Source organism: Acinonyx jubatus, chromosome C1 (assembly GCF_027475565.1).
Source record: "Acinonyx jubatus isolate Ajub_Pintada_27869175 chromosome C1, VMU_Ajub_asm_v1.0, whole genome shotgun sequence".
NCBI classification, from domain to species: domain Eukaryota; kingdom Metazoa; phylum Chordata; class Mammalia; order Carnivora; family Felidae; genus Acinonyx; species Acinonyx jubatus.
In genome coordinates this window covers 30,728,583-30,755,697 of record NC_069381.1, presented here as the reverse complement: position 1 = coordinate 30,755,697, position 27,115 = coordinate 30,728,583, and the positions used below count along the sequence as shown (strand labels likewise).

The following is a 27,115-nucleotide window of genomic DNA, read 5'->3' as shown; positions in this document are numbered from 1 at the left end:
AAAGATGAAACATACCACCTTACCCTGTGAATTTAATATATAATGATTACATACCTTCCTGCCAGTCCTGAACAAGAGTAATGCCTGAAAATTCTCCTGTGGCAAAACACTTAGAAATCCTGGGTAAAACAGAAATGCCTTTTATAGAACATACAGCCGAACATTAAAGAAGTAAAAGAAATCATGAAGGGGGAAAAAAGTATTCAAGTGTGACTGGACAACCGCCCTAACTTGCTGGATCACTGCTAATCTCACTAAGAGGCTTGTGTTTTACAACTCATGGATAGATGATAAAGCTTGGACCTGGAGACAGGAAGTTGGCAGTGAGACTTCTGCATACAATTGGAACCCCAATAGAGCTACAAACTCAGAGAACGGGTGGACCAAAATAAGGCACACAGCAGGAAAACTTGTACAGCAATCTCAACCTGGGTTCTGGTGGGATAAAAAAAATACTTGAGAATTTATAACCTGTCCTTCAAGCTTGGAATTTGCCCTAACACTACTCCGTTGTCTAATAATGCCAAACTGAGAAAAATGATATAAAATAAAAAGAAGGTTCTGGCTGGTAACATCTCTGAATCACCTGGCATTAGGAAAACTGAAACTGATTTAGAGAGACATATGCTAACTAAGCCCTATTAGAATTCTCAGAAATAAAGCACTCCTTGCTTCCACCCACTTCCATCAAAACTGAGCTCACAATCCCAAACTATAAAAAGTACAACTAAACCAGCCATTCCAGAAATGCAGTATACATAATAAGCAGCAGGACTAGACTCCCAAGAACTTCAGATAACAGAATGTACACCACAAAGACTGAACCCTAACCATGGACTTTGGTTTGTTTAAAAAAAAGAAAAGAAAAGAAAAAGAAAAAAGAAAGGCAGAGAGGAATATGAGTTTGGTGAAGGAAGGAAGGAAGGAAGAAAAGGAGGGAGGAAAGAGAGGAAAGAAGGAAGCATGAAGTCATAAAATGATATGGTGAACCTTAAACGCATACTGCTCAGTGAAAGAAGCCAATCTGAAAAGGCTACATACTACATAATTCCAACTATATGACATTCTGGAAAAGGCAAAACTGTGGGGGCAGTAAAAAGATCAGTGGATGCCAGGGGCCTGGGGAAAAAGAGGGAAGGATAAATAAGCAGAGTACAGGACATTTTCAGAAGAGGGGAACTATTCTGCATGTTACTGTGATGACAAATACACACAATTATATGTTTGTCACAACTCACAGAATGTGTAACACTGATAGTGAGCCTTAATGTAAACTATAGATTTTAATTAATAATATACTAGTTCAACAATTCTAACAAATGTAACACACTCATGGCAAGATGTTAACAGGTAAAATGTGGGGTAAGGGCTTTGTGTACTTGCCACTCAAACTTTCTATAAACTGTTTCTGCTTTTAAAAATGTATTAATTTTTTTAAAAAGTCTATTAATTTAACAAAAAAACCTTTAACCATTTTTAATATTAGATTATTTGTCTTTTTACTGGTGACTTGTAAGAGTTCTTCATTAATTCTAGATTCAAATCCTTTATAAGATATATGGTTTGCAAATATTTTCTCTCATTCTGTGGATTAACTTTGCTGTTCCTTGATGTTCTTTCACAAAGTTGGATGAAGTCTTATTTTTCTTTTGTCACTTGTGCTTTTGGTGTCAAATATGAAACAACTGCCAAATCCAAAGCCTTAAATAATTATTCCTGTATTTTAAGATGTCATACTTTAGAGTTAACATTTATATATTATAGCATAATATTTACATATTATATGTTTATATTTTAATATGGATTATATCTAATATATTTTATAGATAATATATTTGTATATAAATTATGTATTTATAATATATATTTGTATTATATTTATATATTTATATCTACAATCCATTTGGAGTTATTTTTTTGCATACAGTATTAGGGATCAAGCTTCATTCTTTTGCAACTGATATCCAGTTGTTAAAGACCCGTTCATTGAAAAGATTATTCTTTTCCCCATTGAACTGTCTTGGAATTCACATAGATAATCAACTGGTGGTAAGTGTGAAGGGCTTATTTCTAGATTCTGGATTCTAGTCCATCGATCTTTTTGCCTGATGGTTTAGTGACTTTCCTAGAATTAATTCTGTAAAGTCTACATTCTTTGTCATGTGTGGCCACTACAGCCTCTGCTTGGTTCGCTTAATGGTCAGCTACATGTTCAATGTATTGAAGACATTTACTTAAATGCCTGAATAAGTCTCTGCTTTTGCCAAGCAGCTTTGTGTATTGGGGCATACTTTCAATATTTCAGTAGGCAGTTTAAAACTCTGCCCTGCCTTTCATTTCCTACCTGTGCAGAGCCTCGAGATTAGGGCCATTTTAGGTCATTCCTCACCAGACACAGAGCCCTGTTACCTTCCAGAATCCTAGCAATACATCAAAGTTTTCAAAGTCCCGTATGACGTCCCATATCCCAGTTTTTCTTTTTTAATCTTTTCTTCTTTAATCTTTTTGGGCAGTCTCTTGTTAGCCTGACTCATAATGCCTCCTCTGACCACTGTCACATTAAACAATTACCACTGATTGTTTCTGACAAATACATACTGAGGACACAGCTTTTGTCATTGTGAGCTCTGAGTCAAATAAAGACAAGTCTTGAGAATGGAACTTTTTAGAAGTTGCCACAAAGATCAAATAGTGACAATGCTAGGTATGGGCTTTTGCAGAGTTCCAAAGCTCATTCTGCTTCCTCAGCTGGTTGCTAGGCTGCTGGTTTTCATAGACTACTACTACTGTAGTTTTGAGGCTGTTTGTTTTCAAGGTTACTGTGAAGCTGGGGAAGAGACAGGAAGTAGGACAAGTTAAAATGGCATCAAGTTGTTCTTAGGGAGATTCATCGGTTTTCCTTGAATAAAACCTCTCTGGATTGTAGTAAGCCTTTAGTTAATTTCCAGGGTTCTGAAATAGTTAATCTTATTTGCCCTGTGGTTTCAAATGCTGATGACTTGAACGCCTCATTTCCAACTCAGAACTCTCCCCTCAGTCTCACAGTGTATGAATACTGTTTGCTGTTCCTCTCCCTTGTGTCTTGTTCATCCTTGTATCCCCACTGCCTAACAGAGTCCTCCAATGAATATATGTTAAATGACTGGAAAGTATGTCTATATTGTTTCTTACAATAATATGTGAATCTAAAATTATCTCAAGGGGCGCTTGAGTGGCTCAGTCAGTTAAGTGTCCGACTTTGGTTCAGATCATGATCTCAGTTTGTGAGTTTGAGCCCCACATGGGGCTCTGTGAGGACAGTGAGGAGCCTGCTTCAGATCCCATCTCCCTCTCTCTCTGCCCCTTCCTCGCTCATACATGTGTATGCGCTCTCTCAAAAATAAACAAAATATATACTTTTATTTTAAAAAGGAAAGAAAAAAGATCATCTTGGGTATTGTAGAAAGTGAACTGTAGGGACAAGAATGCAATTAGAAGACTTTCGTAATAATCTGGCAATTAAATACCAATGGTCTAACAGGTAGCCAACTGGCATAAGAGAAGGGGAATAGAAGCAGCATATCTGCCTTCTTATTTTCACTATTAGGCTACCAAGGTAAACCAGTATTCTGGCCAGTGCCATTACTGGAATATTTTATCATTTATCTTTCTCTACATTACTGGTTTTGAATTTAGTATTTTCCTGATCTTTTTCCTTTTTTTTCCCCTGATCAGTTCTGAGGCACAATGCAAATCATTTGTTCCTCATAACAGACTCTTTAAACTGAAGCTGATGTTTTCTCAAAAGGGAATCAAGGTGGATTTCAGGTTATCCAGATAATAAGACTCTTGTCACGTGTATCCTCCAACAGGAAAAAGGTAAGAGTTACAATTAGCAAGTCTACATTTCACATAAACCTGGGTCTACCTTTGGGAGAATCATCCCTGTTAGGTTCAGAGACACAACACAGAAAAAAGGCCATGCTCCTAAAAATCAGACTTCTTTTAAACTGCAATAATACCACAGACCAGCACTAGGTTAACACCAGTGGTTACCTGCATGTAATGGTCATTGATGCTTCTAATTAAACCCTATCGCTGTGTGTATGTAAGCCTGAAATGTCCTACTCAATTCTTGAAAATTATACATCTAACTCTCCATGACTCACTAGTATAATCTTACATCAACCAAAATACCCACACATAACCCACTAAAGCAAGACTAGATGCAAGATCCAGATGTAAACTGCCCTAGGAAGATGTCTCTTCAAAGCTATTTGAAAGACCTCTACATTAGGAGAGAAAATATTTAAATACTCAAACCCTCAACATCTTCATACAGCCTTTCTACCTTTAATGTATTTAAGTTTACTTTGAGAGCAAGCGAGAGAGAGAGAGAGAGAGAAAGAAAGAAAGAGAGAGAGAAAGAGAATGAGCACAAGCAGGGGAGGAACAGAGAGAGAGGGAAAGAGAATCCCAAGCAGGCTCCATGCTGTCAGCACACAGCTCAACATGGGGCTCAGTCTCACAAATTGTGAGACCATGACCTGAGCCGAGATCAAGAGTGAGTCAGAAGTTTAACCAACTGAGCCACCCAGGCATCCCTTTAATGTATTTTTTGAGAGTACGTTTCATTCCCCATACAATAAAGTAAAATTATTTACACTTCAATTTTAAATGTAATTACACACTTTGTTATTATTCCTTGTTCAGGATCGATCTTAATCTTGATTCTTATTTAAGCTACACCTGAAATTTCTATGCTCCTGTTTACTTTTTCTTCTACTCCCAAACTGAATTCCCAATGGATCCTGCTTAAATGTATTTGCTGTTTATCATCTATACCTAGTGATTATGTCAATTCCCAACAGTGCTAGACTAGTGAGTAAATTAGGTACTGTTTGTCTTTTTCTTCCCACATCAAGAAAAGAAAGAAGCCTCTCCTGTTGTGTATATTAACATTAGACACTGAAGAAATAGTTCATTCAGGGATTAAAACAGAAATGGACTCCTGCCTTAACTGTGCCAAGAGTTCTACTGACAGATTCCTTGGCTCTTCGTAATAATAGAAGGGCTTCATGTTTACAATCTCATTATCCTTCATATTATATGTGGAAAACTTGATCTTTGCAAAGATTTCCTCCTTCAGTAATGAAAAAAATATAGGAAACATCCACTTGGGACACTAGGCCATGACCAAGTCTGTAACTTTCATTAAAAATCTTTCATGTACAGAACTAATAGTAATATCGTATCATTCAATTCTAAATGAAACTGAAACTTGAGGATTCCACTGAGGTTCTGAGTTTGGGGTTGTGAATTTTGGCTTTCAAGGTGATCCCCTCAAGTAATCTTAATTGTATGTGTCTGGCTAAATCTTCCCTAGCAGAGGTTTCCTATTACACACACCCATTATGGTGATACCCACAGGAGCCAACATACAAATACTCTTATTCCCAGCTGTTGCTCAAGTTAATTTGACTCTTCTGAACTCAGTTGAAGTAGATGGCAAATGTGTATAGAACTCTGCTACTTTAGAACACATGCTGATTTTAAACCTGATTAATGAACGTCTAGTGATTCATTATACTTTTCCAAAGCAAATTTTAAAGACTCTCTTTAATTCTATTGTCAGTTGCAAAAGAAAGCACAACTGGGTGAGACTAATTATGATGGTACCAGTGTTCCTTTTAAAATTTTATGATGTGTGCTAAATGTTTTTGCATTGATATATTTAAGTAATTAATCTCAATCATTATATAATGTTTTAAATCACACCTATACATAAATGTATAAATATGAATAGATGATATACCACTAAGATGTTTCCTATTATAACATGGCTCGTTGTATTTACCAACTGGAAATAAGTTGTACAGTGGAAAAAAAGGCTGGCCAGAAAGCAAGGAGATCTGTGTTCTAGCCTGGGCTTCGACTCTCTAATTAGCTTAATGCAGGTAGGGCCTTGGAAACATTATCATCTTGGCTTCAGTTTCATCACTGGTAAACCATGCAGGAGTAGACTAAATGATAGTCAATGTTTACTATACACTGGAAAATCTGATTCTTGTAGAGCAAGGACTAGCAAACATTTTTTATAAAGTGCCAGGTAAAAAATATTTTCAGCTTCGTGGGCCAGGTAGTCTGTTACAGCTACTCAACTCTACCACTGTAAACACAGCCATAAACAATAAGCAAATGGGCATGACTGTGTTCCGGTAAAATTTTATTTACAAAAAAAGGTAGTTGGGTGGATCTGGCCCACATGCCATAGTTTGCCAACCTCTGTTGTAGAGAATCAAATCACATTTCCTCTAACTTCGTTCCTTACAAACTCAACAAATTTGTTGAAAGGAATTAATTATGTAACTTCAGGAAGAAATCCTGTTTTGTTGTCCTGTTATTAATAAACCAGGAAAGTCATGGACAAAACAAAGCTGATTATTCTCCCAAGCCCTCCTTGTTGTCCATATCTTTCTTCTTTGCCATTCTGATCAGTTAGCGGAACACTGTCATTCTTCCAGTCTCCCAGGCCTCACGAGTCTCTTGACATTAAGTCCTCTTGCTAACTCCAATCAATCTCTTCTAAGCCTAATATATCTTCTTTCTAAGCTTCCTAAAATACTGTTTGTCATTTCAATCCCCACCTTCAAAACCTTTCTAATTTCTACTGCATCAAATCAGTTTTAATTCACTAGAGTTTCCAAGGCCTCCCCCTTCTCCCCACCCAACAGGTCTTATTTCTCACAAGACCTCAACACCCACTCTGCCATGGCAAGGTGTTCCCTAGTGGGCCTCAGCAACATACACATTCATTTCTCCGCCTTCACTACCAAAGTCAGCTATCCCCAAACTATTCTTTCTACCCATCCAAACCCTAACATTATTTCAAGGTCCAAATCAAGGATCAATTTTTATAAAGCCTTATATGCCAGTCAACAAAGAGTCTCCCCACTTGTATTGAATTCTGGGGCAGTATCATACAGCTTAGTACTTATCTTCCTGTATCTGTTTCTGGCAACCAAAGTAAGCCATACACACGCTTCTGTTTTTGCCAGTACCTCACACAATGCTACAAACAAAAGTTTTAAATAAACAAAGGCTGAGACATTAAAGGAAAAGTTGTTATTATTATAGAATGAAGAGGAATCAAGTCCACGATCTAGCATTTTTGCTTCTTCTGAAATTTTCTGGCATGTATCAGGTGCTGAATGTAACCATTACTACAACTTAACTCTGATTAGGTTTCCCAAACACAAAATACTACAACTGTTATTAGAGATAAGCAGTCTCCCATCTCCTTACCCTTCCCAACACTGCAAATAAAAAAATTAGCATATGGGCTTATAGTTAGTCGCTTATGAATAAATGCCCATTACGCTGCTAACTATTCTTCCAGAATGTAGAGATATAGTGGTGAATAAACCAATGTCTTCATCCTTACAATGTTTTCAACCTAGTGGGAGGAAACAGAAAAGAAGCAAATATGATGTCTAGCAGAAGTAGTAATATAAACATAAAGAAGAAACAGGTAAGTAAGGGGACAGAGAATGACAGAGGCCATTTTAGATGGACGTCTATATATTTATAATAACGATAACAGGTATTAAGAAAAAAAGGACAGAGAAGGGGGATAGTATAAATTTTCTTTTCTTTTATTTACTCGAGACAGTGTGCATGTACACAAGCAGGGGAGGAGCAGAGGGAGAGAAAGAATCCCAAGTGGGCTCCACAGCAGCATGGAGCACAACCCAGAGCTCAATCTCACGATGGTGAGATCATGACCTAAGCTGAAATCAAGAACCGGATGCTTAACCCATTGAGTCACCCAGGCACCCTGATAGGACACTATTTTAGATGGGACAGTGAAGAAGGTCTCTGATAAGGCAATATTGCAGTGAGATGTGAATGCTGTTAAGTGAACGAGCCATCCCAAGTATCTTGTGGACGGGCATTCTAGGCAAAAGAAATGGCAACCACAAAGATCTAAGGCAGGAATGTGTTTGGTTTGTTCAAACAACAGCAAATTGCTATGGAACAATGAGCGTTACATGGTAGAAGATACTGTCAGATGTTTAGAGAAGTCTCCAGGAGCCATGACACATAGAATAAAGCCTTCTGGATTCATTATGAAGAAGATGGAAAGCTGTTGATCAGGAAGTGACATGACCCCACTTTAAGTTTTAAAGATATTATTCTAGTTAATTTTGGTAAGAATAAAATGTAGAGAGTGAGAGTAAAAAGCAAGTAGGTCAGTTCAGAAGTTTCTAAGTTAATTTTTGTAACACAATGCCTAACACTGCATTCGGCATATAAACCCTTAGGTATTTATCCCCTAGGATGATATATATTATCCTGCATTTTTAATACTAGTAGTAGTATACCAAACTCAGGTTTGCATCTCACCTTAACCACTTTAAGCTTTGTAAGCGTGAACGTATTACTTGATCTGAGCCTCATTTTCCTCACCAATAAAAATAGAGTTAAGAGTTGTGAGAATTAAATGTGACAAAATATATATAAAGCATTCAGCATAGCATTTAACATACAGTAAGGACTGAAAAAAAAATGGTAGCTGGTTATTCACTACCTTCCCCCCTTCACCTGCAACACTGAGACTGGACAGCAACTGACTTCATTTGGAAGAAAGCGCATAAAAACAAAGCCCGAATATCAGGTAGATCAGGAGCTTAGTTATGGACATATGAAGTCTGAGATGCTATTAGCCATACCAGTAGAGATAGTGATTAGGTAGCTGGATATGTGAGTCTGGAGTTCAGAGGAGAGGACTGGGCTGGAGATAAAACATTTGAGATGCAGACAACAGTTGGTATTTAAAAACAGGAATCTAAAAGAAGTCACCAAGGGCATGCTTGTAGGTAGAAAAGAGAGGACACATAAGGACAGAGTCCTAGAGTACTGTAACATTTACTCAACAGAGAGATGAGGAGGAAGAACAGGTTAGAACTAAGAAAGACTGACTAACCAGTTAGATGCATAGAAAACCAGGAGAATGCAATACCCTAGAAAGTGCCTGGGTGGCTCAGTCAGTTAAGCAGCTGACTCTTGACTTTGGCTCAGTTCAGGATCTCATGGGTTCAGGAGACTGAGCCCCGTGTCAGGGTCTGCACTGACAGCTTGGAGCCTGCTAGGGATTTTTCTCTCTCCCCTTCTCTCTCTGTCCCTTCCCTCCTTGTACTCTCTCTCAAAATAAATAAATAAATAAATAAACCTAAAAAAAATGTTTAAAAGACAAAGTTAAGAAGTCAGATTGAATAAGATGAAAGCTGAGAAATCATCATTGGATTTAGTGATGTGATAGACTGGCAGGGGTGAATGCCATATTATAATGTGTTAGAGGAGAACGATGTTAGAACAGTAAATTCACACAATTCATTCAAGAAATTATGCTGAAAGGCCAGGAGAAGAATGGGGTGGTCGTTGGATGGGGAAGTGGAATCTAAAGATTTCTTTTTTAAAGATGAAAGAAGTAATAGCATAAATGCTGATAGGATGGTTGCAGTAGAGGGGGAACTGATGATACAGTAGAGAAATAAGCATTATCCTTGAGGGGGCAACAGCAGATGGGATATGATACTGAAGTCGGGGGGGACTGGCCTTAGGCAGGAGAACAGATACAGTTATCTTTAGTAATGGAAGAGAAGGTGCGCACGCACAGATACAGGTAGGTGAATAGATGTCATGGAAGCAGCTTACAGAAACCCCCTTCCAACTGCCTCAATTTCCTCAGAGAAATAGGGAGAAAGTTCATCAATGCAAAATGTGATGGGGCAAAAGGCATTACAGTATACATTTGAAAAGAAAGGACACAGTATGAAACAGTACTTTATGAAAGTGGGAGAGCAAATAGCGTAAAAAAATATAGTGTGACTGATTACTGGTAAAATCAGTAGGCTGGTTTTCTCCACCCCAGTTTGACCCCAATGGTGCAGGAAAAGATAGAGAGTAGGTAAAGATTTAGAGATAATCAAGATGGTGGTTAGTCAAATAAGTGCAATTAAGGGAGAGACCAGTCGAGAAACTTAGGGAGTGATAATATTGATTGACTATGGAAAAGCAGAGTTTAAGGAGGGAAAGGCGTACATGAGGAGGATGAAGGCAAGCGGGATCAATAGACTTTTGGTCCTGGAGTGAGTGAGCTGGCAAGAGAGAGTTGCATTTGGAGTAGGATATTATAAATAAAACTGTAAGTTGAAACTATCATTAAAGTTTAAGAATTACTACAGCATAAAATCAGATCCTTGGGATTATTACCTTTAATAGGAAAGGTTTAACAGAGAAGTAAAATGAGAATCCATGTACCAGATCTAGGAGAATTATAGGTAGATGACAGAATATAGCTAGAAATTATTCATCTTTTCCTATGTAATTTATCAAAAACGATTAGAGAAAACGAATTCCAACATTTTAAAGAAAAGGGTTCGGGTTAAAAAATGCAATGTGACTGATAAAATAATTTTTAAAAAAGATTCAATTATTTTATTATTTTCCACAGTACCCAGCTTGTGCATTTAATTATAGTTCAAAACATATTCACAGGTTCTAAAGTCCCATATTTCTCTGCTTACAGTTACATGTGTAAAGTACCTTAAATGAAAGCTAAGTGACATTCCTACTTTAGTTTATCCCTTGATGTTAGTATTAATAATTTCTGTATTTCCCAAACATATAGAAATCATTACTTTAAAAAAAAGAAAAACACCTTTTACATTTGAAAATTTCAAAGCAAACCATTGCCCTAACACATAAATACCCACCTGCATATTCTTTAATTATCTACTTTCAAATCCACCTATAAGACATAACTTTATATTCACTCTGTTGAACAGTTATATACAATTAATACGGCACTTTTCAGTAGCCAGAAAAAAATAATTCTTGGTTTTCATCCTGGCATGCAACATTTATCAAAATCTATTAACTTCATAGTAAGTGTGAGTGACAACCAGCACTTATTTGCTTTACTCACCTCCTTAATAGCATCTTCATTCGGGAGAATGGAACATAAGCATGTGATATAGGCTTGCTGAAAAGATGACACATTTGAAATTTCCTTAGATTCTGCACACAGTTTTGATAAAGCAGTGGCCTGAGGGATGCAGTTAGATTTCAACAAATGTTTTATTCGCATTTGCAGAAAGGAAGGTCCTTCTTGTGCAATCAATTTATTGACTAGGAGAAAGGAAAAATGAAAGTCTGATAACATACCTCATAACATGTCAAGGTTAAGACGATAGTTTGATATCTTTTGTTGTTGGTTTGTTTTTAGTGAATAAAAATTCGGTTGATATAACTTGGGAAGTATATTCTGATCTCAATACTCATCTAACAGAGCAGATAGCAAGATAAATTTTGCTAATGATTCCCACATTATTTGTAGTTTTATTCTAAACACCAAACCTCTTAATAAAGCTACTAACACTTTATTAAAATTAATTATTTGACTTTCTCCTCCCTCACTTTCTGATAAGGATATTAAGGAATATGGATATGAACAACAAGCATAAATGCAAGAAAAAGAAGCAGCCTGTGTAATATTAACAACTACCACTCGAACACTTTTATGAGGTACCAAGCTTTAGGCTGAGTGTTTCTATATACCTCTCACTTATTCTTCACACCACCACCAAGGCAAGTATTATTATCCCCAGTTTAAGGTTAGGAAAATTAATATTCAGAGAAATTAGGTAACTTGCCAAGGATTCCAAAGCCAGTGGTGTTCTTTCCTCTAAACCAGGAATTTCTCAAAGTGTGTTCCACCGACCAAAAGACCTGAGAGATAGTCCTAGAAAAAAAAAGGATTCCTTGGTCAAATCTCTGAACAGTCCTGCAATAAAGAAAACTGTTCACTTTTATTTAACCCAATGTCTCCCAAACTGATTTGACCAGAGAACCCTTTTACACATATTATTAGCATAATGTAAAATATATGTTCCTGGTTCAGTACACACTTTGGAAAATGCTGCTCTGGGCAGTACTAAATATTAAGCATCTGAGCACTGATTTTTACAGTGTTCTAGACGATCCCACGACTTACGAACAGCATACACTCAACAAGTGTGTGGCATCGTTACTATTATTTAAAGAACAGAGGTGAGAATATCGTAGGTCAAGACAAGTCATGAGTAAACAAACTGCTTTAGATGTTCCATCTAAAATAGTGTTTCTCAAACTTGAAAGTGCCTTCTGAATCACCTGGGGTATCTTAGTAAAATGCAGATTCTAATTCAGTGGGTCTGGGATGGGACCTGAGATTTTGTTTTTCCAACAAGCTTCTCAGATGATACCCATGCTGCTATGTCTACAAGCATGAGATCTATGGAGTGGAAATCATTGTATTAATGATAAACCACTGTGGGGACAGGGATAAACTACTTGCCCAGTCTTTACATCCGAACCAACTGTACAGTTTCTGAAATTCTTTTAAAAAACAAGTAATACCATATATGCACATGACATAAAATTCAAAAACACAAAAAAAGTTTATAAAGTTGTCTCCTTTCTGCCCTAACTCCAGTCCCCCAGTCTCCTTCCCCCCAAAACAATAACTGTTTCCAATTTCTTCCAGAAATATTCTGAGTACAGAGGACCTATTTCTTTTCCCACTAAATATATCATATAGGTCATTCTATATAGGTGGAAGGTGCCTATTTCCTGTGGTAGCTCAAAAAGGTCTAGATTCTAGAGCTCTAACTGCAGATTTTGATTTAGCAGGTGAAGCCTGGGGAGGGAGAGAGGGGGATAGAGAATGTGTGTCTGTGTGTGTTGGTTTTAAATTCCACAGATACTCTAATAATGTAGTCAAGATCAAAAAGTATGGCTGGAAAACAGATCACTTTCACTTGGATTTTTCCGTTTTAGTCCCATAGGCACTAAATTCCACAAAACGAACTCATAATCACATCTCCCTCTCAAATAGCTCCTCATTCCTTACTTCTATTTTCAGTAATGGTATTCTCTCAATCATACAGAAATGAACGTTTAGCATTATCCCTCCTTGCCAATTCCATCCCTCAATTATTATTATATCCTTATTGTATGCTAGCAATTCTTTTTAAAACTCCCCAATCAGGGGCACCTGGGTGTCTTGGTCAGTTGAGGATCTGACTCTTGATTTTGGCTCAGGTCATGATCTCCCAGTTCATGGGATTGAGCCCCACATTGGGCTCTGGACTGCTTGGGATTCTCTCTCCCTCTCTCTCTGCCCCTCCCCCACTCATGTTCGCTTGTGTGTAAATAAATAAATAAGTAGATCTATATCTATATATCTATATACATATAGATACATATATACATATATATACATATAGATACGTATATACATATATAGATATATAGATCTGTACAGTTTCTTAAATTCTTTTAAAAAATAAGTAATACCATATATGCACATGACATAAAATTCAGAAACACAAAAAAATGTTTATAAAGTTATCTCCTTTCTGCCCTAACTCCAGTCCTCCGGCCTTCTTCCCCCCAAAACAGTAACTGATAGATAGATCTCTCTCTCTCTCTCTCTCTCTCTCTCTGTCTCTCTGTCTCTCTCTATATATAAATATATTAGGGGCACCTGGGTGGCTCAGTCAGTTACGCGTCTGACTTCAGCTCAGGTCATGATCTCACGGTTCATGAGTTCACAGTTCACGGCCCCGCGTCAGGCTCTTTGCTGACAGCTCAGAGCCTGGAGCTTGCTTCAGATTCTGTGTCTCCCTCTCTCTCTCTGCCCCTTCCCCACTCATGCTTTGTCTCTTTGTCTCAAAAATAATAAACATTCACAAAAATTAAAATAAATAAACATTTAAAAAAACCTCCCAATCTAATTCTTTCATATTATTTCCTGCCACATCTGTCACCCCAATATCCTATTCTGCCTATCATCAGATTCTGCTCTGTGTATCTGCCCTATAAAAGGCTATAAGCATTTTCACAAATCTCACCCTGAAGAGCTATACAACCCACCTTCTTCTAAATTCTTACAGCAATAAAAAAAACAATTCCCACAGTATTTTACTTCCTTCACTGTACTTACTTTTCTCTTTAACTACAGGAATAAAGGATTACAGTGTACAGAGATTACTACCTCATGTTTTGGAATCACATTCAATGTGAGGGTGAATCAGGACTCTGACACATACTAGCTGTGAGACCCTTAGACAATTAACTGACCTCTCTGAGCCTCAAGTTTCTTCATCTATTAAAAAAAAAATTAGTAATATCCACCTCACAGAGCTGAATGAATCATAGATGAACTACCGTAACACAGATAAGACACTTGGCACAGGGCCAGGCACAGAGTAAATGCTCAATACTAGTTGCTATTATCTGTTTCTGTCTTCTCCCTTACTACACCATCAGCAATTTGTGAATACCGTGTCTTGTTAACTTCTGTATCCCCTGCAGCACTAAACACAATGCCTTACATATTAGAGAGGTTTTACAAAACCATGTATTTAGCAACTGAGTGGTTATCATGCTTCAATCAAAAACTTTCAATATCTCCTCACCTGTGTTCAAATTCTGCCTCCCAATTTTAACCACGTGGCCTTAGGCATGTGTAATGTCTCACCTGGTTTATGGACTAAATGAGATATGGAAAGCACTAATATGGTACTTATCACATAACAAACACTCTAAATTATAGAGGTAAAACTAATTTACTCAATGTACTATAGTTAAACCACCATATCGACTTTGAACATACAGACCAATCTTGCATTTTAAAATTCATTTCAGGGCTGCCCGGGTGGTGCAGTCAGTTAAGCATCCAGACTCTTGGTTTTGCCTCAGATCATGATCTCACAGTTCATGAGTTCAAGCACGGCGTCACGCTCTACGCTGACAACTCAGGGCCTGCTTGGGATTTCTCTCTCCCTCTCTGCCCCTCCCCTGCTCAGGCCCTTGCATGCTGTCAAAAAATAAACATTTAAAAAATTAAAAAAAAAAAAAAAACAGGGGCACCTGGGTGGCTCAGGTGGTTAAGCGGCAGACTTTGGCTCAGTTCATGATCTCATGGTTCAGGAATTCAGGCCCTGCATCCGGCTCTGCACTCACAGCACAGAGCCTACTTGGGATTCTCTCTCTCTGTTCCTCCCTCAGTTGTGCTCTCTCTCTCAGGATGGATAAACTTTATAAATAAATAAGCTTTATAGATAAATTCATTTCAAGTTATGTATCTTAACTTTGTTTTTTAAAACGAAATCCATCCATACATTCAATATTTAAAAATGATATAATAAAGTATAGAAATCCCCTTCCTAATTGGGACTCTTTCTGTATTTTTTTGGTCATTTTAGTATAAAATAATTTTTAATCATATATCCTTTCTTCCATCTAGATTCAACAAATGAACTGTTTTGTCATTTCTTTACTTCGCTTTTCTTTTCCTGAACCATTTAAAAGTAAACTGCAAACATCACAATACTTCATCACGTAAAAAATGGTTAACATTTAAGGTCCAATTAAAAACAGCCGTTTTTTTATTTTTTAACAGGAAAGCCTGTTTTTATTTTTACTGGAAGGCTCAAGTGGCACCTGACAATTCATAAAATGGCTTCCGAGGTAGGGGGCAGAAGGGACACAAAAAATAAACTGGGGTGGGAAAGAAAAACAACCAGGAGGAGGTATAAGAGCTGGTTCCTTACCAGCCTGATTTGGGAAAGGAGTTGGTGACTCTGAACAAGGATGTATCCGTTCCTTCAACCTTTGGGAGGGGAGAGAGAAAAAAAGGAAAAGACTGTGGCTTTGGCCCTCCTGAGTCTCCTACTGGCATAAGTTATGGGAAAGGGTGGGGGCGGGGGGCTGGGTAGGTGGGTAGGGTACAGGTCAGTTGGCAAAACTGGCAGATATCAGATGGTGGCTCTGGGTGTCCTTTGAGTTGTAGATGGAATCTCTCCATTATGGTAGTGGGGGCTCCCCACTGATGGTAGCTCAGGTCTCCTAGTCTGTAGGTTACCTGGATCCTGGAGCTCAGGACGGAAACTACGAGTGAGACCTTAGCTGGGCTTGGTCTTGCCATCCCCATCATCTGTGGCAGGCTGCTGGGGTAGCCTGGGGTGGAAAGGCCTTCAGTACCTGGGCTGGAATCTGGGTGGGAGAACCTGCTATTTCCCTGCTGATTATGCCAGGCAGAAGTGCCAACAACCGATACTCATTACATACTTCAGTAATAAACTTTGGGCGGGGGGGGGGGGGGGGGAGGTCACAAAATTCAAGAATTCAAGGCAGGAAAAACAAAACCCTGACAGATCTTTTTTTAAATCCACAAAAATAAACGGAAAAGCATTTACTGAGTTCCTTGGAGGCTTAAAATGTGTACTTTTATGCTTCTGATGACTACATCATTGAACAGAAGAGAATCAACGAGAGGATAATCACTGCTTTCTAATTTCAAATATATGTTAATACCTGGGCTACAAAGGGCAGTGGGGCTATAAAAGAAGCTTTCTTTAATTTCTGTAATGTTTATTTTTGAGCACATGCACACGGGCACGAGCAGGGGAGGGGCAGAGAGAGGGAGACAGAGGATCCAGCAGGCTCCATCCACACTGTCAGCGCAGGGGCCGATGTACGGCTCAAACTCACAAACCATGGGAGCATGACCTTAACCAAAACCAAGAGTCGGCTGCTTAACTGACGGAGCCCCCCAGGCTCCCCTAAAGAAAGCTTTCTAATCTTCTGACCTGAAATTAGAGTCAGGGCCAACTGAGAAAGCAGGCAGACTATATAGGCTGCCCACCATTTATATGCTAGTTCACAGAATAATTCCTTAGACATGTCACTGTTCTGTGCACAGTCTTACAGATAGTGGGCACTTCATCTTTACTGAATAGATAGGATACCACAAGATGTTAGGTGAACAGTGCTTCTCTCCATCTCTTGATTTTTTTCTATGTGAAAAGAAATTAAGTACTGTTAACTCCTGAGGTGGGGTGATGTATTTGACTCGTACATCAAGGGAAAATAAAGTGGGGACATTTAATGCTAGTCTAGCCTTCTTCCTGTTGAGCTTAGGCCTGCCTCTAGAGAGTAACAGAATTAAGTGCTCTTCTCTGCCTAGTCAGACTTTATCTGGACTGGGATCTGCCTAATTCTGGGATTCTTCTGAAACTATTTGGCTCTATCCTCTAAGCAACTTATATTAATAAGAAAGGTGATATTTTAGCCTCCATTTGCCTATATCCACAAATGGGATGACATATACTGGGAACCTGAACAGAAAACAATAAAACCAACCTCTTTTCTATTTAACAGCTTTTTCCTTTATTCTTTTCCTCTTTTGTCAATGTGACTAATAAGCAGGAGAATTAGCAGAGGAAAGGGATCAAGAGAAAACTCTAAGTACCCTCCTTGCCAATCTTCTCACTATACGGAAAACCCAAACAGCATGTCTACAGTAGGCTGTCAAACTTGGTGAATGAATAAGCTAACTAGGATATTTTAAGGCATCAACATTCAAATGGTCTGTTCAAGACCTAAGTTAAAGATATACCGAAAGTATAAATAAAAACTCTTCTGAAGCTCATTTTTATTCCTGAAACATACTTAACAGAATGTGATCCTTTTAATTTTCTACTAACTTAAAGCAAATGAAATCACAATTGGTCGTGGTACCAAATGAAATAACTTTTTGTGTCTAAAATGCAAATACCAACTCAATTCCATAAATCTTCTGGTGTTAAACTGACAATTTTGTAAATAAAATTTTCATTCTTTGCATTTCTCTACAAAATGCTAAATTCCAATTATTTCATAAGTTTAAAATAAAAAAGCAATTTTTCCATGGTCCTTAGTTGTAGTAACCAGTGAACAACACACGAGCAAAGCTCTACCATATACTAAAGACTAGGAAGACATTAAATGCTAACGGTTAGTTTTTACTATTCAAAGGAGAACAGACTGGGTAGGGATACACAGGTGATATTTACAAAATTTTAAGCCATAAATGAATTCTAATTCTCTTAGATCTAAGTCTTCCTTCAATATAGTCAGTAAAGTTTTATGGCTTACCTTCTTCTGTTTCTACTGGCTGTTGAGACAGAATTTTAAGAAGAACTGGGTTTTTCCACACTCCTTCCTTGGTAACATGAACCAATATTTGTAGGTTATTATTCCCAAATTCCAATAATGCATCATGTGACTCCTAAAACAAAAAACAGCATATCCAGAAAACAGACTAATAAGCAATATAAAATGTATTTTTTGCCTTTTCAATGTATCTGAATGTCTATGAAAGGAACTTAGATTTCCAAAAGAGAAATAAGCAGGAAAAAAAACCATCCTCAAAGCTCTGTTTATTTTTAAAAGTGAAACTAGAGGGGCGCCTGGGTGGCTCAGTCATTTGAAAGTCTGGCTCTTGGTTTCAGCTCAGATCATAATCTCACAGTTGGTGAATTCGAGCCCTGTGTCAGGTTCCTTGCTGACAGTACAGAGCCTGCTTGGAATTCTCTCTCTCCCCCTCCCTCTCTCTGCCCCCCCCCCCCACTTCTCTCTCTCTCAAAATAAACTTAAAAAAAAAAAAAAAAGAAAAGAAACTAGGGTATTTTCACTAAAGAGCACCTTTAAAATGTTTTCCTAGGGGTTTCTGGGGGCTTGGTTGGTTAAGTGTCTGACTCTTCATTTCAGCTCAGGTCATGATCTCATGGTTTGTGGGTTCAAGCCCCGTGTTGGGCTCTGTGCTGACAGCACAGAGCCTGCTTGAGATTCTCTCTCCTTCTCTTTCCCTCCCATGCTCACACACACTCGCTCTCTCAAAATAAACTTAAAAATAAAATAAAATGTTTTCCTAAATTCTCCTTAGGTAAAATTACGACCATAATTCAATTTACAACCTCACATTAATAATTTTATTTAAAAAAAAATATTTTAATGTTTATTTATTTTTGAGAAAGAGACAGACAAGTGGGAGCCAGGAAGGGCAGAGAGAGAGGGAGACACAGAATCTGAAGCAGGCTGAGCTTTCAGCACAGAGCCCGATGCAGGGCTTGAACTCACAAACTATGAGACTCATGAACCATGAGATCATGACCTGAAGTTGGAGGCTTAACAGACTGAGCCACCCAACTGTCCAATTACTAAATTATTTTAAGGCTATTTAATACCTTTCTTTTAAAAGATTCCACAGTATTCACAAGGCACTTTGATGGCTCAGTTAGTTAAGCGCCAGACTTCAGCTCAGGTCATGATCTCGCGGTTTGTGAGTTCGAGCCCCACAATCGGGTTCTCTTCTGTCAGCAAACAGCCTGCTTCAGATCCTCTATCTCCCTCTCTTCCTGCCCCTGCCCTGCCTTGCACACTCTCTCTCTCAAAAGTAAACATTAAAAAAAACTTTTTTAATAAATAAACGGTTCCATGGTATTCACAAAGGCAATGTATTCCTTCTAATAGAAATATTAATTTAATGATGCCAACTGATAAATTTTTTCATTGTTTAAATTCTTCTATCAAAAGACGTTATTTTTTTATTATTATTTTTTTAATGTTTATTTATTTTTGAGACACAGAGAGACAGAGTATGAATGGGGGAGGGTCAGAGAGAGAGGGAGACACAGAATCTGAAGCAGGCTCCAGGCTCTGAGCTGTCAGCACAGAGCCTGATGCAGGGCTCGAACTCACGGACCGCGAGATCATGACCTGAGCCGAAGTTGGATGCTTAACCGACTGAGCCACCCAGGTGCCCCTCAAAAGACTTTTTAAATGAAAAGTGGCTCTATACAAAATGTCATGGAAAGTCTAGGTTATCAGCTATCATTCTATCTCCTCGGAAAACAAAATATAATTGCCAATAGTTTGTTCTTTAAAATATTTATGTACACAAAGGGTCAGGAGAAAGGAGTCAGAAATTTAACTTGACATAAATGATTAAGTATATGTCTCCAATGTCCACTATTACTAGTGAGGATTATTGGTTGTTCCCATATTCTGAAATTTTAATGTGTTTGCTCTTATTCATTGTCTCCCTTCATCTCTACCCCTCCCCTGCTCATTCTCTCCCTCAAAATAAATAAACTTAAAAAAAAGTTGCAAAGAACAGGATTGCGGTTTTGTTTATTAGAAAATTCATTTCAGGATGTATTTTCATATTCACATAGGCAAAAGACGTGGGTTACACAAGCTGAAAATAGGGAATGAGCGTGTTCTACTTGTGGCCTGCTCTGATAACAACTGTTCTCTTACCAAAAGTTTCCTCAAAACTATCTACTGCCTTGTTCATTTATCACTAAAATAAGAAAACTTCAGGGTTTTACCTTTTAGTGTGCAACAGGGACCACGTCTTACATTTATCTGTACCTCTACTACATTTCTTTTATTGAACACATATTCAAAAATATATCCTGTATGATAAATACTGGAAAAAGTTACACAGGTGTAGGGGAAAGGCAAATATTTTGTGCAGGCATACAATCTAAGAAAAGAATGAAGAAACAGGACAGTATTCTCTCTGCAAAGGATACTAATATAAATAATAGTAATAGCCTTAACAAGAATAGAGAGATTTGCCCTTCTAGACTGTTGTATGCCAGGACAAAACTACTGGCAAGCCTCAAAACACAGCATAACAAAATCAGTGTGTTATGTATGAGAGATGATTTTAGCACCCATATGAATATTTGAGGAATTAGGACCATGTTATAGGGATTCAAACAGGCCAAAGACATGAGAAAAAAAATCCTCTTTTCCCCAAAAAGAAAAAGATTAACACTGTTATCATTTCATTTTGAATTACACACCCCAGAAGAAAGAAACTGCCAGATAAAGAAGTATGTCTGTTAACATCTAAACATTTACTTGTGCCTACATGAAACAGGTCTGGGCTACTACAGAGTTATGTCCTCGAGGAAGCAGTTAGCAAAACAAGCTCTGGATATAAATCTGGGTGTAACTTTGGGTAAGCTAATCAACACTCTCCATGCCTAGTCTTCCTATTTGTAAATGGGGATTCAAATGATCACTACATTATAGGCTTGTAATTTGATTAAAAGACACAAAACACATTAAAAGACACAAAACACACAAAACAATGTAGAGCAGTATTTAGTACATAGTGATAACAAACTATTTTTTTTTAAATAGCTTTTCGGTTTCTGTCAGTAACAGGCAAATTTGCTTCCTGTTACTGGCATTTTACTTGCTTTTCCTCCTATCCTATTATCTCCTCCACAACTCGTTACTTTCTGATGTGCTGCTCACCTTTTACGAAAGTGGATAATCAAGCCAATATGAGAGCCAATGGAGCTCTTCTGCAAACAAAATGCATGAACAGAATCTATGATGACTATTTTGGCTGTTTGAGAGACTTATACTGCTAGACATAATCCCTAATGTTAAAGGGAAATTACTAGATAAGTGTACAAAGAATGATCCAAATACTGCTACCTTATAACCAACCATATACAACTTTACATTTTTAATAGCTTTTTTCTGTCTATAACTTTGTTTTTGAATAATGAAAACTTCTATGTTGATTCCTAAGCTATATAATGGCTAACAAAACCAAATGAAAGAATAAAACAATTTTTAACACACCCCCTTCATTTGGAAGGCATCTTCCTCAAAATTTCATGAAACTAATATACAGTATGCTTGTTTTTCTTCCAAGTTTTCAATTTTATTTGCTGGGAGGAATTAACTAAGTGTCTTGGATATCTAAACAGAGAACTTTTTTGAGCCCAAATCAACTCACCTGTAGAGACTGAAGGAAGAGTACCCAGACTTCACATGGCAGTTCACTTTCAGACACTGAAAGCAATAATTCAAAACAGCTCCTATAATATAAAATAATGAAGTCAATATACAAAGGTGGTTATAGTAGTTATAAGCATAATCAAATATAGTACAACAGTGATACTGAATATACATTTTACATTTGTTTAGATTATTTGAAATTTGTTTCTCACTCTTCAAAATTTTCTTCAACACTGTTATATTGGCTTTTCAACTTTAAAAAAGAGAATAAAGAAAAACCAGGCATCTTTATAATTACATTGTGGCTTTAGAAGTCAGTAATAATATATTCCTTTTAGAAACCATATTATTGCAAGCAGTTTTATTTAGTTTTATTAGGATGTGGGGAGGGCACACAAATAGGAACCATTCTGATTCCTGAAGACAAAAATAGGAGCAAAATATTGTCAATGCAGCTGATAAAGAGATAAATATTGTAACTGTCATCTATATAGATTCTTGTCACTTGCAGAGGAAGCAGAAATACTGACAAGGCCAATTCTTTGTCTTTAACAAATCAAGACTACCCAGACTAGAATCCTTCCAAACAATCTGTAAGCTAAACCAATCTAAAAACTGAATAGTTGTACCTTTTCAATTTGCAGATGAAAACTGCATTAAAGGTGTAATTTTATCTGTTACTACAACAGCCAAATATTAAAACAACAGCTAAATTATCATGGACTCAGGGTAGTAATCTTATACTATATCCTGATATTGTCCGCTAATAAAATTATTCTTGGTTCAAATAATGTAATTGAATTGTAGAATTTCAGAGTATTTCTCCACAAAGTGATCCTCAAAGACCACTACAGTTTCCAGATACTGTCACTTAAATTGATCTATACCTAAGAACAGAGAGAAAATGTATTATTCTTGGATGCTAAGCCTGAGTAGAAGAGACTCTGGAGGCATTTAAAGATTACGTTGTTTGGCTGGAGCTTTGCTTGCACTTTATTTCCTGGGAACCAGAGTATGAAGGCTCAGAGCAAAGGAAATTTCATTCAAAGGTATGGCTTTAATGGTGCTCTGAATAATGTGATTTCATAGTAAAGAAAAGTCAAGCAAACATTACAACCAGAAGTACTCAATTTTAACAGTGACTTAAGTACTTAAACTTACAGTACTAATCTGCCAAGCACTAACAGGACATCTTCACATTCAGTAGTTAAATATGGGCGTGCACTGGCAAAGCTTTGGATGGCAAGTCGATATACCTCCAGAAGATACACCATATGTTCTGAGGCATTCTTGTTGCTTGCGTACTGCAATAAGGTCTAAAAAATAAAATTAGAGTATTAATTATTTAAGAAATAAAAACAATGAAACAGACTGTCTTTGTTCTCAAATACTGTCACTCCCCTTTTATCTAACAAATGCACACACCTTTTATTTGCCTTTTTAGCCTCTCATTTGTTTACAGGATTCTATTCTCTCTCTTTTTTTAAATGTTTGCTTACTTACTCTGAGAGAAACAGAGTATGAGCAAGGAAGGGGCAGACAGAGAGGGAGAAAGAGAATCCCAAACAGGCTCCACACTGTCAACAAATTGCATGATGCAGGGCTCGATCCCATGAACTGTGAGATCATGACCTGAGCTAAAATCAAGAGTTGGATATTCAACTGACTGAGCCACCCAGGCACCCCGAGAAGACTCTATTTTCATCATTTAATGAATTGTTTCTACTGAATTAAAGAAAAGCCAGAACTGCTCTTTTGACATGAGAATAAATCTAAAGGTAAAGCCATAAAATCTCTATAGTTATTCTCACTAGAACTCTGGAGTTATGATCTCTGAAATTCAATAATGAGTTTCATTAATAGATTAAATTGAGCACCAGCCAGTAGTAAGCACTGGGTATATGAGAATAGGACTATGGTTCCTGCCTTCTACAAGAAGACATTTATTCCTGAGTATGGCCCTCAGCTCTATAGCTCTAAAAATCCATTTTTCTCTGCACACACAGAACTGATTAGGCTTAATTTACACCAACCAATTTATGAAAGAATGATGTTATATTTTTATTTTCAATGAAGTTTATTTTTTAAAAATCCACATATAGGCCAAATGCCAATTTATTTGTTTATAATAGGAGACAGTCATATTACCACCCAGAGTAATGCCTTACCTATAGCATGGTTACCTAAGAGGGTGTATCTGGTGAGTATGAAATCTAAAACAAAGGAAAATGGAACTACAATCAAGCCTAATAAATTACATGTGTCCAACACGAAGAATTTGTTAAAATGATGGTGGAAAGCTGGCTTATGTTCTCTCTGGACAATGCTAGAAAATCACTGCAAAATTCTTGCTTGGGGACTCTAAGTTCCACAGGGTTGTGCTCTCTTCTATTAATATATATATCTTCCTTCCAACAACTGCTTAGGTTTTGCTTATGCTCAACTGATATATCTAGTTAGGTTACCACTTGAATTATGCATAGGCAGCATACAAGTTTTTTCCCTCAGAATACACATTCTGACTGGACCAGTGTCTTATTTTCAAAGGGTAGCTTTATCTTGAGCGAATTACATATGATTTGAATTCATTACCCCCAGTATAATTTCTTCAAAAAGTCCTAACTCCCTGTCTTCACTTTAATTTTTCTGCGTGAAGAACCACAAATAGTTATAGTAGCACTACAGGATTCCACTGGATTTTTTGCAGCTTCAGTTTCTAAAAAGGCCTTATATCAGTTCTAATAATTAAGAACTGACTAGTCTTGATTGCTTAAAAAAAAAAAAAAACTTACAAGGAAATACATCATAAACAATTATACCATATACAGTAAAACTCTTAGCTAACACATTGGATTATCTGGTCTTTGCATACTTGAGTGATCAAGCCAGTTGTTTTAGTATACCAATTCAATTAGGTATCTTGCTTCTTTATCACAGTTTAGATATGAGCTCCTTCTGTATTTTCAGAGGAGCATTATGTCCTCATTTAATCAAATCCCAAATTTTAGGGGCGCCTGGGTGGCTCAGTCAGTTGAGCGTCCAACTTCAGCTCAGGTCATGATCTCACAGTTCATGGGTTCGAGCCCTGCATCAGGCTGTGTGGTGACAGCCCGGAGCCTGGAGCCTGGAGCCTGGAGCCTGCTTCGGATTCGGTGTCTCCCTCTCTCTCCACCTCTCCCCTGTTTAGTCTCTGTCTCTCAAAAATAAATAAACATTAAAAATATATATTTAAAAGAAATCCCAAATTTTAATAAAATAAAAACTTAATAATATCAAAGGTTCTTAAAACTGAGCCCACAACAATCCTTTTTGTAGCTAAATGAGTACACGAAAGGAATGGAGATTATGTGATTATCTGTTATATAAATAAAAATTCACATAATCTCTCTTAAGAAATCTATTAAAATCTATGTTACAAACAAAGTCTGTTTCAGGTCAGCAAATTACTTAATTGTCTGCATTGGTTAAACCAGAGAGCTTGATAAATTTATACTCAATACCAGATTTTATGCTCCCTGAGGTCAGATACTATGTGTTTTCAATCTTTACAGGACTAACAATTCTCCACCCACTCCCACCCCCATAGAACATTCTCAAGTCTCACTAAATGTTTGCTAATCCATTCATCATTTTATTCACTGGACAAATATTTACCGATAGCTTACTCTAACCTACACTGTTAGGTACTGGGGGAAAAAGACATGGACGCCTATCCTCATGGAGCTTTCAGAATGAGTCAACAGTGTGACAGTTGAAACCACACATGCAAATTAACCAACTGCTGCCTAAAGTATACAAAGAGAAGGGTTGAATGCATACAGATGAAGTGGGTCTTTCCAGTCCACCTTCCCACTAAGAATGCTCCTGCCACCAATCTAGTATCTTATGACACATTTCATGAAGACTTCCACAAGCTACACAATTTCAAAGATTCAATACCCCATGGATATTTATGTTTATAGCTTGCCCTATACTGATTTATATATTTTTATATTCCTAAATCTTTTCATCCTTATGTGTTAGTCCAATTAAATAGATCTTAACATTATCCACTATGACATACTCTGAGCATTTGAAGATTCACTGAAACAATCTTTCTCACAATCACCTTTTTAAAAAAATTCAAGATTAAGCTGAATTACAGCCATCCAAATAATATTTAAGTATCTCATGTAAACAAAATTCCATCAGAAGCAGTAAAGAAAAATAGGTCTTATTTCTCCTTAGAAATTTTATTTTAGACACCAAGAAAACTGAAAGAGAAAGGGAAGATAAATAATAAATATCACTTCTTCAAGCTCATTAGGATTCTACAGAGACCAAATTAATGTCCCCTCTCTGTTTCAATAAACTCATTTATTCCACAAACACCTACTATGTGGTAATACTGTGCTGAGTAGTAAGGATGGAAATTCTACTCCTGCCCTTAAACAGAAAGGTATACTGAGAGGTCAGATACACGTGCATCTCTATAGGCGCCATCTTTGATGATTTTAAACACTCTTACTGGGGTGCTCTCATGCATATCCCAGGCAGATTACCTCTCAAGTCTTTGTTTAAAACCTCAACTGCCTATTAGACATTTCCATCTGAATGTCCTACTCAAATCGCAAACTCAACATGTCCAAAACAAACATCTTCCCCAGCAGATATGCTCTTCCTCCTATGTTCCATCTGCCTCTTTTCAGGAGCCGGAGCTAAAAAACTAAATCACCACCCCACAGTTTGTTGATTCAACCTCAGAAATATTTTTTTTTCCTACCTCTATGCTTTACTTCTATAGCTAGTGACCCTGACCAGGCCCCCAACATAGTTTACTATGGACTCATCTGGACTTCTACAATAGTTTACTTCTCCAGGCTAAATACCCTCCAGTTCTGTATGCTATAATCACAACATATATGTATATTAAAAAAAAATAATAATGCACAGGGGAAAACTTAGAAGGAACTCAACTAAAATGCTAATATGGTTAGCACTGGGACAGTAGTAGCATTATGAACAATTTTTTTGTTGTTTTCATATTTTTCTGAACTTCCCAAATTTCTTTTTTAAAATTATTTTATTTTTAAAGTTTATTTATTTATTTTGAGAGACACAGTACAAATTGGGGGTGGGGGTGGGCAGAGAAAGAGGGAGAGAGAGAATTCTACGAGGGATGAGGGGCTCAAACCCACAAAGCTGGGAGATCATGACCTGAGTCAAAACCAAGAGTGGGATGCTTAACCAACTGAACCACACAGGCACCCCCAAGTTTCTTTTTTTTTCACTTTTTTTTTTTTTTTTAATTTTTATTTTGGAAAGAGTGCAGTCACAAGCAGGGGAGAGGGAAGACAGAGAAAAGGAGAATCTCAAGAAGGCTCCATGCTCGGCACAAAGCCTGACTGGGGCTTGATCCCATGACTCTGGGATCATGACCTCAGCTGAAATCAAG

General features: G+C 37.3%; 1 protein-coding gene across 1 annotated transcript in view; it reads right to left on the bottom strand.

Annotated features, from left to right (window-relative positions):
* RLF (RLF zinc finger) overlaps nt 1-27,115 on the bottom strand; it is an 83,447-nt gene that overhangs the window by 28,034 nt on the left and 28,298 nt on the right. The window contains exons 2-5 of the mRNA XM_027059553.2: nt 22,843-22,997; nt 21,680-21,761; nt 18,007-18,139; nt 10,970-11,172 (exon numbers count right to left, since the gene is read on the bottom strand). Of these exons, the coding sequence (XP_026915354.1) occupies nt 10,970-11,172; nt 18,007-18,139; nt 21,680-21,761; nt 22,843-22,997 (573 nt within the window). The remainder of the gene's footprint in view (nt 1-10,969; nt 11,173-18,006; nt 18,140-21,679; nt 21,762-22,842; nt 22,998-27,115) is intronic.